Raw genomic sequence first — 13,386 nt, 5'->3', positions numbered from 1 at the left:
TGACAGCCTATTAACCACTTTCGTGCGCACTCGCGTTGCGCTTTGGCGGGTGCTCGCCGCGCAACAAGCGCACTTTTGCGTGCCGGTGTGCGTGCGTGGCTGTTTGTGTGTGTGTGTGTAGGGGGGCTGTTTGTCGTGTGCGAAATGTAGGGCAGAAAAGTGAGATTAACTACTGCCTGCCTCTAATGCTTTTCGAGGAGAGCGGTGTGCTGTAACACACGATGGAAACAAGTGTTTGTATGTTGTGGTGGTTGTAGTTGTTGCTGCGAGTACTACAAAATTTGCCATATTGAACCAGCTATCAGCTAATTTGAAGCTGAACCAGTGCAAAACGTGGCCTCTCGTGTAGGTGGTGTCGTTGCTCTTTAAACATCTCTCATTATGCCGTCTGTAATGTTCAACGAGGCTTTATCTAAATGAAGTAACGCTGCCTTAAGACGGGTACTTGTTTAACGTACCGCCACCGACAGCATAAGTGCGGTGGCGGGGTTGGGTGAGCACATTCCGAGGCGGCCGGGGAGTGGTGTGGGCGAGATGCTGCGGTATGCTTTAGCATTCATTTTCGCTTCCATCAGCTTCGCCCGCTTGATGGTCTTTCGGCTGGTCTCCTTCCTCTCCCCTTCGATGCCGCATGAATTTGAACACCCGCTAAATTTACTCCTCCCCGCGCGCTCAAGGTTAGCGGGGCACGAGGATGCGGTAGGAAAACTTCAACCACTTCATCCCCTCGCCCCTACGGTTCGGTACGGTTTTCGTTTTCGATTCGGAATTTAATTCGGGCTTGTTGGGTGATTTCCACCTACCGCCGACAAGCAGCGATGCCACAGGCCGACCGGACGGGAAGGAGAAGAAGGCGGACGCGCACGGCCTGTGAGCACTTGGGCCATGTTTAATTGTGACCGACCGGCGGCCGCACGGCAGCAGCGATTGGTCAGGGTTGCGCGGGACCTTGAAACAGTGTCCCGCTCCTCTCGCGCGCTCCCCCTATCTCAATGGGCAGCAGTTTTTGGCAGGCTGACGATGATTTTGGCAGCCAGCGATCGCGCGTGCATGTGTGTGTGTGGCCCAGCGCTAAAAAAAACGTGTTGAGAGAGGGTTTTCAAATTATGCTCTTTTATGTACGGCTGCGCGTTGTTGGTGAGTTCCACGAACCATTTGGCCCCAAAAAGGAGGTATGCTTTGAACGAAGGGCTCGAGGATGACCTTCAAGAATGCGGGGGGAAAAAAGCAGAGCGAATGTTGCGCCCATCGCATGTATTTATAAGTGGAACAAGAGGCGCAACTGCTTAGATTAAAGTTTTGGAGGGTCATACTTCGTGTGCAATTGTGGCTTTTATTGGTTTAAATCCTCAGTTCATGGGACTTTTGGTCATTGGAATGCCTAAAGCGAAAGGAAGGTCAGTATATCCGGCTGTTAATTTCCTTTCCCATATATCTGTTGGGTCCCGAGCATATTAAATGTTCAGACTGTATGTGTCACAATAAACTTTTCCGCCCACACACTGTATGGCAATTGTTAGACATTTCTATTGTAAAAAAATAACTAGAGAGTGTGTCGAATTTCGGCATTTATGGCACGTTCGGAGAAATCCAAGCATGCAACATAGTGCGTTCGCGTTTTGGGCACTGATCGATAATTCAACAATTGATCCGCGTTCCTCACCCGACGGCCCGGTACGCTAATGATAGTGACAGCACGTCACAACGTTGTCAAACAAAACCGCCCCATCATGGCATTGGCGCACGTCGGACAGAGGTTATGACCGAATCGCGGCACTTTCTACTAGCCCATTGAAGGTAAAAATTAATCCGAATGGAAGTGCGCACGTTTACTTTCGCCACCATCGCTGCCGACGACCACCGGTCAGTGCGCTCAGCGGGTGAAATGATGGTTTGTGGTTCTGCACCGTCACTCGTGTGCTCACTGGCGCTCGGCCACGTTCCTATGCTGCTGGCAGCATCGGGATCGGGAACTTTCATTTCATGTAACCGCGGATATGCATTTGCGTACGAGATTTGCATTAGAAAAGTGAACGACGGTCATGTGCGTGTGCGTTTGTATGTGTTCTACGATCACACGGAGCAGTGCGTACCGGCCACCATATCGATCACCGTTGGGTTTCCATCCTTTCTATCTTCCTTTTGGATTGATCGTGGCGCAATGGGGGTGAGGCATTGCGGGAGAACTGGCTCGCGTTTTATGTACCGATGGCGACAGGGTTTACCCGCCGCGTGTGGCCGCAGGAAATGATAATTTCACCTCAATTGAGCGTGAAAAATGCCACAGAGAAATCGGGCGCGCGCGAGTGCGCTCCCCGGGTGGTTCTTTACCGTCATGCGTGTGTGAATCGTTTGAAGACACGGATTATTGTGCCCCTGCAACACAAATGCCGTCGATACGATCGGAAGTCATGTGTAAAAATTGGAATGAAGCCGAAGAGAGTAAATGTCGTCGCTTCAGGCGCTGTTTGATGTTGAATGTAAACCTATCCACTTTTCACAGTCTTTGCTTCCCGTCTCTCTAGCCGATGGCAAATTGTCCGCTGCAAAGAGCCGCTGCCGGCTTAACCATTCTCCGCTTGTGTGTGAAAGTAGGGATTAACTTAGAGACGATAGTTAGCTGCCCACGTGCTCACGCATAAACGAACGCGTGAGTCGGCCAACGTGAGCCGGTAGCCTTGCACGTGCAATGAAAATAATGCGTATGTTAGTAGGAAGTCTCAGTACAGTGTCCCTAACTTTATTTGGTTGTGGGCATAAGTAGACCACTGTATGGAGCAGATTTTTTAATGCAATTTAGCCTTAAAAAGTTTATCTCTGCGAGTGTAATTATTTGAGGCAATAAATAGTCAAGGTTTTGCCGTATGGCCCATGCCCAAGATGACATACCCAACACACCCTAAAAGGAAGACGGTTCGAGTCGGTCACCTTGCCGACGGAAAGAGCCTACATTGTGATGACTGGGAAGACACTGTCTGGCGCAGCATAAGAACACTGGCGGGAGTCTGGGATCAGCCAGTCGGCAGACGAGGTCAAACGGCATATTTTTGCACCAACAATGAACCATTACGAACGTCCCACGTTTGGCAACCGGCAGAGCGAACCAGTTTGAATCGTTCAGTCTGCCAGTGCCACACGCACTGCCACGCGAAACGCCCCCCCCCCCCTGTCAGTGTTTTTGCCCCTCTGTTGACGAGCGAGCAAGTTTTGGGGGCAGGAAATTAAACAGTAAAATGGTCGCGACAGCTCATTGCGCTAAGATGCAATGCTTCGGAGCGGGATTTCTTTCTCGCGTAGGTGGCAATTGCCAGACGTACAGACGGATTGGCGTGATGCTACGAATTAAGCGACCGCTCTTTCGTGCGCATCAGTTTCATGCTGATGTAAACTGTACAAACGTCCAAAATTGGTTTAGAGGTTTCACGTAATCTTTACTCCAAGGGAAGTAATCCCCAAATTGTGGCCTGTGCCTGTGACATTGAGCGCAATGGTGCTAGTAAGAAAAAAGCAGCTGGATGGCAACATAAAAATCATAGGTTGACAGATCATTAAAGTAGTGCCGATCATAAATTAGGGACTTGGTTGCGCTTGGTAGATTCTTGACACGTTGCCGCACGTTTGACGACGCTTGACAGCGGGCGCGTTAGCTATGGTTGCGGTGACAGTCATGTGTGTAATGTGACCAGACGTTGGAAGTTGATTGATTTTTTGTCTTCTTTTGAAAATGACAAAAACGAGCTACGGTTCACTGGATGCTGGAATTTTAAGTGAAGATTGATTGTATGTAGCTAGGTAATGTGTGGTTTCAAGTATCACATGGTATCAGATAGTCCACAGAAGGATAAGTTTACGAAAGATGTGCGCTTCTGCTAGACAACTGTGCTCTATTCCCATCCGGATGATCCTACAAAGTACTCATTACACTGCTTGAATACATCAAATCACACAAAAAGTCAGTCCATTCAACAGAAGTAAGAAGTTCTTCATAGAATTGCAGCTTTCCACTGTGAGATGTACAGAGAAAACGCGCCATTATGACATGAACCATTTGTACTTAGGGTCGCCAGTTAAAGTTTTGGCACGTTAATTTCCTCTCGCTCTCAAATAGAAACAAATCAACCAAGAAAACAGACTCCATCAAGGTGTGGCAGCCGTGTATGCGAGAGGAGGTAATGTCTCGGAAGCCGCCGCCAAGTGGTGCTGTAAAGTTTTATATTCACTTGCACAATCGTTTGATGAGCCTTCGCTTAAAAAAACAGAGTTCCAAGTGGCCGCTGGCTATAAAGGCGAGATTCATATACCGACGTAACCGTTTTAGTGTGCCAGCAGTTAGTCGTAAAACTTAAACTTGCGCCCCTTTTTTCGTGAGCAGTGCGATGTGACACACCTCTATCTTCACTTGACGCTTTGAGCCCCCCAGAGGTACACCCTACGCCGCGAGAAAGGTTTACTTTGCGTACGGTTTGCCGGTCGGCCAGCGGCACAGACAGTGTTGAAGATTTGAGTTAGTGATTCGTGGTTTTTGTAGTAGTTTATTTCTACGCGTTGCTGGCCGCTTGGCGGTTGGATCCGATCTGACACGATCGCTAGATTCTGGTTGGCGTGATGTGTGGTGTGTGTGTGTGGATACATTCACTGCTTGCAGCGAGGTTGCATGATGTATCTGTGCCGCGCCGCACCGTACCTTAGATGAACCGGAAAACTATGCAATTACGACGCCTTCGTCATATTCGTCACGATGCAACGAGTCGTGTTGACTGGTCTGGTTGTTTGTTGTTGTTGTTTGGTGGCTTATGTGCGGTTTTTATGGGTAGGGCCAAGCCTGTATCTGAAGGCTTTTGGGAGGAAAGGGAGGAAAGCGCTAAAGCTTTGCCAACCCTCGCTCGGAAGGCTTGGAGATGCAATGGGGCGAAAATGCATTCGAAACCATATCTGGCTGTTGCAGTTGCTGGCTGTTGTTGGGTGCGCACGGTCTGTTGCAGCAGGGTATATAATTTGGATAGATTCAATCTGATTTTCGAGCCTTGGCGTGCTGGCTGGCCTTAAATGATCCGTTTACCGTGTTTTTGTGTCGTTCGCCGCGCAGACACGATAGGGGCGCATACTATTAAAAGCAGCTCTGCTCAATAATCGGGCTGTTAACGTGTATGGGACACCTAAGGAGAGGGTGGTTTATACTAGTATCGGTATCGGTAGTATTTATAGCCCCAAACTACCTCTACTACTACCACTACTACTACAACAGCAACTCGTGCCTGGTGGCGAGTTTCTCGTGTTTGTCGCTGTTTTTACATCGCTTCTATTAGAGAGAGGGTGCACTGTGTGAAAATTGTTGTTTGGTACCTTCATCGTGAAACTAGCCATGCCGGCTGGTAGTGTATGCTCTACCGCACAATACAGACAGCCGCGAAGGTAAGAACATTCACTGACCGTACATATCGGTATAGTAATTGTCGGCGGTGCTACTGTGTGTCTCGTATGTGTGTCGTTATGGGCAGTAGCGCAAAACACGAGGCAAATCTGGTGATGATCGTGAGATTAAATCGTATAATAATAGTACATCGTATTGTTGTTGTGGGATATAAATTATCGGTATTAATTGTTTTATGCTCCATTCGGCTACTACTGACTCCAGTGAAGGGGGTAATGGAAGGGTAAATTTTATTGCCACCGGTAATGATCGTGCGGTGTAGTAAGGGTAGGACTCATTAACACAATCGTGGGTGGGAATGTTTTACTATTGTATTGATATATTAGCCTTTGGCCAATGCAGTAATAAGTTAGCCGCGGTTAGCACAAAATTGGTATGACTAATGAATTTTCAAATATTTTTACGATGATTCGTGCGAATTGCGTTAATCTGGAGGAGTGCGACGAAAGAAGAATGGTTGTTATGTGGCAGGGGTAAGTCACAAACCCGCACAAGCTAGCTCTAGGTGTCGTTTGTGTTTAATTATTTGCTTTAAACATTGTAGTTTATCAGAGATAAGTTAAATATCCAGAGAAAGATAGGTAGAAAAGAAGATGTCATTGCAAACGAACGGGGCAAAAATACATTAGGGCTTTGCTTTGACTTGTTGTTTGAGCTGTGATAGATAATCCTGCTTTGATTTGTGTACTTGCTGCAAGTATTAAAAGCGACTCGGGGAGGAAAAAATCTGTAATCGCCATTTTTTTTGTTTTTACAATTCTTAGCTGAAAAGTTTGTTGAACAGAAATGGCGATCAACGTTCTATGGCTAGCTCAGCTCAAAGACCTTGCGGAAAAGAGGGTACAGGGCTACCGTTTTTAACACTTCTATTTTGAGAGTAGTCCAATCGTAATGTTCGAACATTTTAAAGAATATGATTTATATCGTAGCCCCAGCGTAGCGTGAGTTGCATAAACTCTTCTGATCTTCTGCTCGACGGATGCTCGGAAAGAGTTAACTTGATCACGTTACACAAAACAAAATGACAGGTTTTATATTCGGGCTAGCTTCTCTGCAGCGGATTTGATCTTTTGGAAAGATACTGTCATCATGTGGCGGTCGAGGGAAGGCAAATTTTATTAGCAGGGTGACACCGAAATATCAGCCAACGCAACTGCCAACTGGAGAATATGTAAGCTACCACCACCCACTTGTTTGCTTGCGTTTCGAGGAGTAATCCGAAACACGGTGCGGATAGTTTTAAAAATTCAGAAGGGTATAAACATTCCACACGGGGGGTGAAAAATCAAACAACTGAAAGGCATTGTGCATTACAGATCGAATTGTTTGTTATAGTATCGTTCACCCTTTAAGAATGTGAGATACATTGTTTTTTTTTGTTAAAGTTGTTGCGCATGGGTAACGAGTTGATAATGCGTAGAAAGCGATCCATCACAAGACCAACTGGTGTGGTGCCGCCACCCTGAACAACCGATGGGTGGCATACCTTTATTTTGGTTTGTGCCAGTGTGTGTGTGTATACATTTAATGCTCAGTATGTTTTCCTCGTTACGTCACGCGCTACGCGTCAACGGCGAAAGGAAGTGGGCGTTCTGCACGAATGATGTGCGGGGTGCCGGTTTTATGTGTGCGCAACCACCACCACCACCACGCAACTCGGTGGTGTATTTTTATACGTTTAAATACAATTTGAATGTCTTTTCAAGCCTTGCTGGGTCTTGACCGAGGGCAGGAAAAACCTGCCAGCTACAACTTCAGGTGCATTTAAAATGTGACTTATGCGAGTGTGTTCAGCCGTCAGCTATCATTCGGTTCCGCTTGCTTTAACTAGCTTTGTTTAGTATGTTTTTCTTTAATTTAAAAAGCTTGTCTGCAATAGGAACTACCAGCGAAAAGATCTGCAAAATAAACAACCCTTCGGTTGTGTGGCATTGTCGAGCGCAATTTATATCACGGTTGCAGAAAATAGATGGCTGTATACATAGATTTCTATTTTATTGGTGTAAAATACTAAGCACCATTTGCATATCTTTGGACAGAAGAAAATGACTCGCTTCGTTGCGAATCATACGGCGAAAGTGATTATCCACATTAGCGATCATAATCATAACCGATCCGAGAACGACAAATTGATGCCCATCCATCTCCACAAATATGCGCTAAGAAGAAGCACACTCTGTTCGTTAATTCAACCATGCCGAAAGTCCATCGAACCGTTTGTCGAACTTCTGTTTTTAGTCGTGAATGTGTTGCCGCTTGGTTTGTTTTGTAATTTTCTTGTTTTTTTCTAGCAGGAATTTCGATTCGAAGTATGCAAATGATCCTCACACGAGCTTGCCCTGTTCGCTTGATGGGTCTTCCGAACGTGCTGTTTATGTTTAGTGCTGGGTTCCTCTTGGGTTTGGTGCATACAGTACCACCACCCTTCGGGGACGTCAATTCGTGCTCTCGTATATACGGTTTATGGTTCGATACGCATGATCGACACGGACAGGCGGCGGGGTTTGTTCTGCATTTGACGAATGTTAGTTTTCAGTTGCAGATTTTATGTTTTGGAAGGTTGCAAGTTGTCCGGATGGGAGTTGTGTTCCGGGAAACAGGATACGCTGCTGTAAGGGACAACATTTTTATTTGTTGAGGCTATAATTTGATTGTTTAGATGAAGGTTAAATGTCTTTGTAAAATGATTATTGATTTATTGTTATTTCAATTGCTGTGGTTTTCCATGTAGTTCAGGAGTTTGTTTTTTGTTGTTAGGCGATTCGTTTGACTTGTCAGTTTCATCTGTTTAAGGCCCGTGCCTGTGATCCATCGGATGCGATGGTATCGGAAGGCCTGTCAAAATTTTATATGGAATTTGATAGATAACGTCGGACGTGCGATTTCGTCGTGCGACGGAATCAACAAATTTTGATTTCGTCGGACGCCGCATCCGATTTTATCTGTCAAACTAAATGTGTGGTGTTTTGTAGGAACAATCTCAACTTAATTTTTCATAATCGTTATAATATTAAAATCATCCAAATAATTGCAATATTATACGAAAAAGCGTTTAACAGCACTTGCGATCAAATCGCATGCGATGAAGCATAGACACGGCCCTAATCGATTGACTCGTCTACTATTTGTTGAGATGTTTAAAACAACTGATCTTTTTTGGTTTTATTGGTTGAAAAGGGTCCGATTTTCAGCCAATATTAATATTTTAGACATTGAACGTACTAAAAAACTTTCAAAAATTATCTCTACAAACACTTTATTCTTGCTTACAGCTGTATAATTTCTTTAAATGTTTGTATTTTGATAAATGTTAACGATCCATGTCCAATGAAGGATACATTTAAACACGTGAACTTGTAAGTTTTTTTGTTTGTTTTTCACTTGCTCTTGAAAGTTTATACTTCTTAATGAAAGAAACGAACAAAAATTGCTCAGCTGAGGTATATTTCACATCGTAAAAGAAATAGTTTTGTTTCTATGGAGTGTCGACGTGTCGAGTGGCAGACGAATAATCGACTTAAATTGAGATGATACAGTTTCTGCCTAATCTAAATGATTGTCGAGCCTCGCAAATGCAAAAAATGGCCTGTTCGAGAGTTGAAGCCATTATAGTTTACATGAATATTGAACTTGAGTGAGAGAAAACACTATACAGGGACTCTCGAATAAGTGTATCAATTCCACGATAGCAAAATCACCCTATAATTTGGCAAAATCTGTTTTTATGGCATCAACAGAATAATCGAACGAAATTGATAGCATTGATGCAAACATCAGTAAATAGATCCACGTCAAATGTACTGCCCAAGTGGCGAACGACTAGAAACCTAATCAACCTTCTCACACACCCAGCCAACTAGTTTGCGCAGACCGCGATGGAACAGTTTTACTCAAATGCGTGTTACCCACCCTTAAACTCACCATCGAACAGATGTGCCGGTCCCAAATGGGAGGAAATTGAGTTTTCTTTCGCAACCACATGCTTTGTACGGTATTTTGAAATGTTATCCATTTAAAGCAACCGATCTACGGGCGGATGGACCTGACGTATGCTGATGGAATGCGCAAAAGACCACCCACGAAATGTGCCGTGGTTGTTGGGTAGCGGAAAAAATTGAGATCCCCGGAAAAGTGTGTTAATGAAAATTGATTTTTTCTTACGATTATGGTTATACGAATTTTTGAATGTGCTAAAAACCGTGTTTAGTAGCGTGTCTGTATGGTACCTATCTTTGTTTGCGCATTAAATAACTGCAAAGAGACGTTGCCTTCTATCAAGCAACATGCCACTCTTCATTTGAATGATTGTGTTTCGAAAAGGTAAACTCAGCGTCACGATCGCGTCATATTTGATGTCAATTACGACCTTCTTGGTTCGTCGCTCTTCTCTCTACGGGCGACGCTATTTGGTTTATCTTGTGTGTTTTCCGTTTACGTTTGGCGGGTGGCGCCTTTCGGACGCGTTTGAGCCGGTGACAACCTCTCAAATCACTGTTGTCGTTCTCAGCCGACCGAACCGACTAATTGAATCCTTGTTCGGGTGGAACTTATCGCGGTTTGGTTTTCTTAGCCTTTTTCTCTCTGATTCACTCCCACTCGGCATACAAAAAATGCACACACACACACACTCACGTCGGTTTGGGTGACGAAAAGTACGTGTTTCCTGGTTACTGATATCTTTCTTTTCTTCTCCACCGTTTACTTCGCAGTCAAAACCTGTCAACCGGCTGATTCCACCAAACATCCACACAACGCTGCAGCGACATTTGAAAAACTCGACCAAAGCCCCCTACATCCCGCAGTAAGTATCTTACCCCAGTGTTTCTTATCCCCTATTCGTTGTTGCTCTTTCGGCGTTCGATGCTGCGTATGGTTTTTTTTTCAAAGATTTGTCGCGACTTTTTATTGCATATACGCGAGTATGATGTGCGTGGTGGTGGCGTGTCAGCATCGTAGCATGGTAACTTGTATGGATGCTTTCGAGTGCTACACCTACACACTACCTTTATTTGCATAAAAAGCTGGGATTAATAACATTAAGAAGACACAACAAACGTGTCTCAGGCGAATACAAACCCTCCGTGTGCAGCGGTTCTTGCTTACATACATGATGGTGGTGAGCATGCTCATCCGTTTAACCGTACTTGAACCTATCGTCGAAAGGCCCACATAAGATATATTCTGATAAGTATCTGCAAGTAGCTGCTGGTACTCAGTGGCGCTAAGCGAATGAGAGATAATTTGAAGTAAAGAAAGAAACAAAAAATGTCAATCACTGACACCGCCAACGCAATTGCTCTGACGGCGGGGGACATTCCGTCCACCAACTGCGAATAACGATGGCTGTCTAGTGCAAACGCACCGAATGATGAAGTACAATGTCGCATCAAGAAAAAAATGAATGTTTAAAAACACGCACGACGAAAGGAGGGAAAATGCTGCGCGGATTGTTCTGTCCGCCCACCTTGTGTTTGAAATTATTTGTCTCTCGGCAGCACAGCAAGAAAAACACTGACAAGTTTGCAAGATTGCTGAAGCGCCAACAGCATAGAGAGAAAGAGAGATATAGAAAGAGATAGAGATAGAGATAGGGAGGGCAGGGTGGTTACTTTCTTCTTTTAATTATTTTTGGTGAGTGGCTGACCGTGACTTAGCCCGTCGCGCACTGACCGAATGGTGAATGTAAATAGCTCTTCTTACTTCGTGGGGTGTACGTGTACCACCTTAGTTCTATTGCTTCTAGCGTTAAGAATGAAATTCTGTACGAGTCAAAAAGAAAGAAAAAAACAAACAAACGCATGCCTTTAGCATAGCTGCTTTCAATGTTTTTTTTTTCGGTACGTCGTTCCCAGTAATACGAGCTTTTGAGAAACGTATTGCTGTAATTCAATGATCCTAACGTTGTTTTGTTGTTGTTGTATGTTTTGCCTTGATTGCTGCTTCTCCAGAACTTTTTGGGACAACACTTTTTTGTTCAATGTGTCATTCAAATGTGTATTCGTATCTTTGGCTTGACACCTGTTGACGCATCGAGACGCAATTTGATATGATCGACGGTACCTACGTATGTTTTGAATTTGCCATCCGTATTCGAGAGATTACGATTGGTTAAGAAGAGGCCATTTTAGTCCTGAATGACAACCGCAGTTGAACGGATTCTGTTCTGCTTCGAAGACTGTTGGTTAACATTTAAATTTAATGTACAGCAATTCTATACTTCATCTCACAATTTCCATTTGTTTGCACTAGCTTCTAACAAAGCAATTACTTAAGCAGTTACGCACGGCGAAACATTCGTCGTGTTGCTTTGTGCTTCAGTTTGGTTCACAGCAAACCGGCTCACTCATCCGTTATTGAATTGGATATTTTGGGCATCAATGCTATTGAGGCGGAACTTTCTTTTTTCCTACCCGCTTCACAATGTGTACACATTGCCGGGGTTTTCGGTCGGTGTAACTATGCTGTCGCGCCATTGTTGTCGGGCTGAGGAAAAATTTTACGAGCCAACAATGGGACCCTTTGCGTTCCAAATTAAGCATCATTAAGCATCATTTTAAGCGAGCGAGAGAGCAGCCAAGAGCAGTAGAAGCGATGTTAGTACGCGCTGTTAGTGGCGTAGAGTGAGCTGTTGTGGGTTATTGTCGCGGCGCATCGCACCGCCGCTTTGCACGGGGAAAGATCAACGCGGTTGATCTCGACATGTGCCAAACAAGCTCTTTGAGAGTGTCTGCACTTTCAATGATTATTCACACTTTACGCTTTATGAGTGTGTGATCGTTTGATGTTTTCTGGCGTTGTTATGGCGTATGTCTTTTTTGTAGACGAAAATGAATTTATTTGCTGTTAATCTACTGTCCATGTGGATTTGAAATAGAAGAGATTGGAAAAGAAATGCGATTTTTTTTCTAAATTAAATCTTTAATACACACAGACATTTTCCTTGACAAATTCGTCGCGAGTTCGTGATGGTTTGTGAATGAATCGTTTTTTTTGTTAGTGTGATAGTTGGCTGTCGTTTTGGCACGGCTCCCAATGCAATTACAGTGCGACAGTCTTTCGATGTGTCTGGTGGCGGCAGTAAATGCGACTTTAGCAGATACATCTTAACGCCATGTGTTACATCGCTATTACCATTACTAAACGTTATTTCCGTCCTCCGTTTTCCTTTCGCAGATTCCATTTCCCCAATGGCAAACCGCCGCCAACGATCACGACGGAAACTACAATGCAGCGATTGGAGCAGGTTTTCGACAAGCTGCCAAACTACGAGTGCACGCGGGACAACTTCCAGGTGATCGTACAGATGTGCCAGGTGCCACAGTACTGGCGCCTGCCGCTGTTCATGTGCACGCAGCTCACCCCGAACGGTGCCGTTGATGGTGACAAATTCCTGCACTTCTGGCGACAGTAAGAGCAGCCTCGCAGCGATTAATGAACTGCATATTTTGCGACGGTGGTTATTAAATGCACATTCTCGTTTTAGAATGACATCATTCTGCCACGATGCGGCATCCCGGTTTGTCTTCATAATGTCCCGGGGGGATCGCACGCGACCGTACATTTTGCCGGAGGACTTTGCCCCACTGATACAGGATGTCGTCGATACGCACCCGGGGCTGGCATTCCTGAAGGAGGCAGCAGAGTTTCACTCCCGCTACGTGCACACCGTGATAGCGCGCATCTTCTACAACGTGAACCGCAGCTGGACGGGCAAGATCACGACCACTGAGCTGCGCAAATCGAACCTGCTGGACGTGATTCAGTTGCTGGAGGAGGAGGAGGACATCAATCAAATCATGGCGTATTTCAGCTACGAGCACTTTTACGTCATCTATTGCAAATTTTGGGAGCTGGATCGCGATCATGATCTCTACATTGACCAGCAGGATCTGGCCCGACATAATGATCACGGTATGAAGGATAGAAACGCATCTTGTTGGAAGGTACTAAATGTC

General features: G+C 45.0%; 1 protein-coding gene across 21 annotated transcripts in view; it reads left to right on the top strand.

Annotated features, from left to right (window-relative positions):
* LOC11175589 (uncharacterized) overlaps positions 1-13,386 on the top strand; it is a 58,930-nt gene that overhangs the window by 34,325 nt on the left and 11,219 nt on the right. For all 21 annotated transcript variants that reach the window (XR_009764874.1, XR_009764873.1, XM_061645232.1 and 18 more), the window contains 3 exons: positions 10,141-10,232; positions 12,605-12,838; positions 12,915-13,342. Coding sequence is in view for 19 of the 21 variants with exons in the window: in XM_061645232.1 (XP_061501216.1) it covers positions 10,141-10,232; positions 12,605-12,838; positions 12,915-13,342 (754 nt within the window). In the remaining 2 variants the exon portion in view is untranslated. The remainder of the gene's footprint in view (positions 1-10,140; positions 10,233-12,604; positions 12,839-12,914; positions 13,343-13,386) is intronic.

The sequence above is a fragment of the Anopheles gambiae genome, chromosome 2, assembly GCF_943734735.2.
Source record: "Anopheles gambiae chromosome 2, idAnoGambNW_F1_1, whole genome shotgun sequence".
Taxonomy (NCBI): domain Eukaryota; kingdom Metazoa; phylum Arthropoda; class Insecta; order Diptera; family Culicidae; genus Anopheles; species Anopheles gambiae.
The sequence above is the reverse complement of the archived record's forward strand: the minus strand, read 5'-3'. Positions and strand labels throughout refer to the sequence as shown.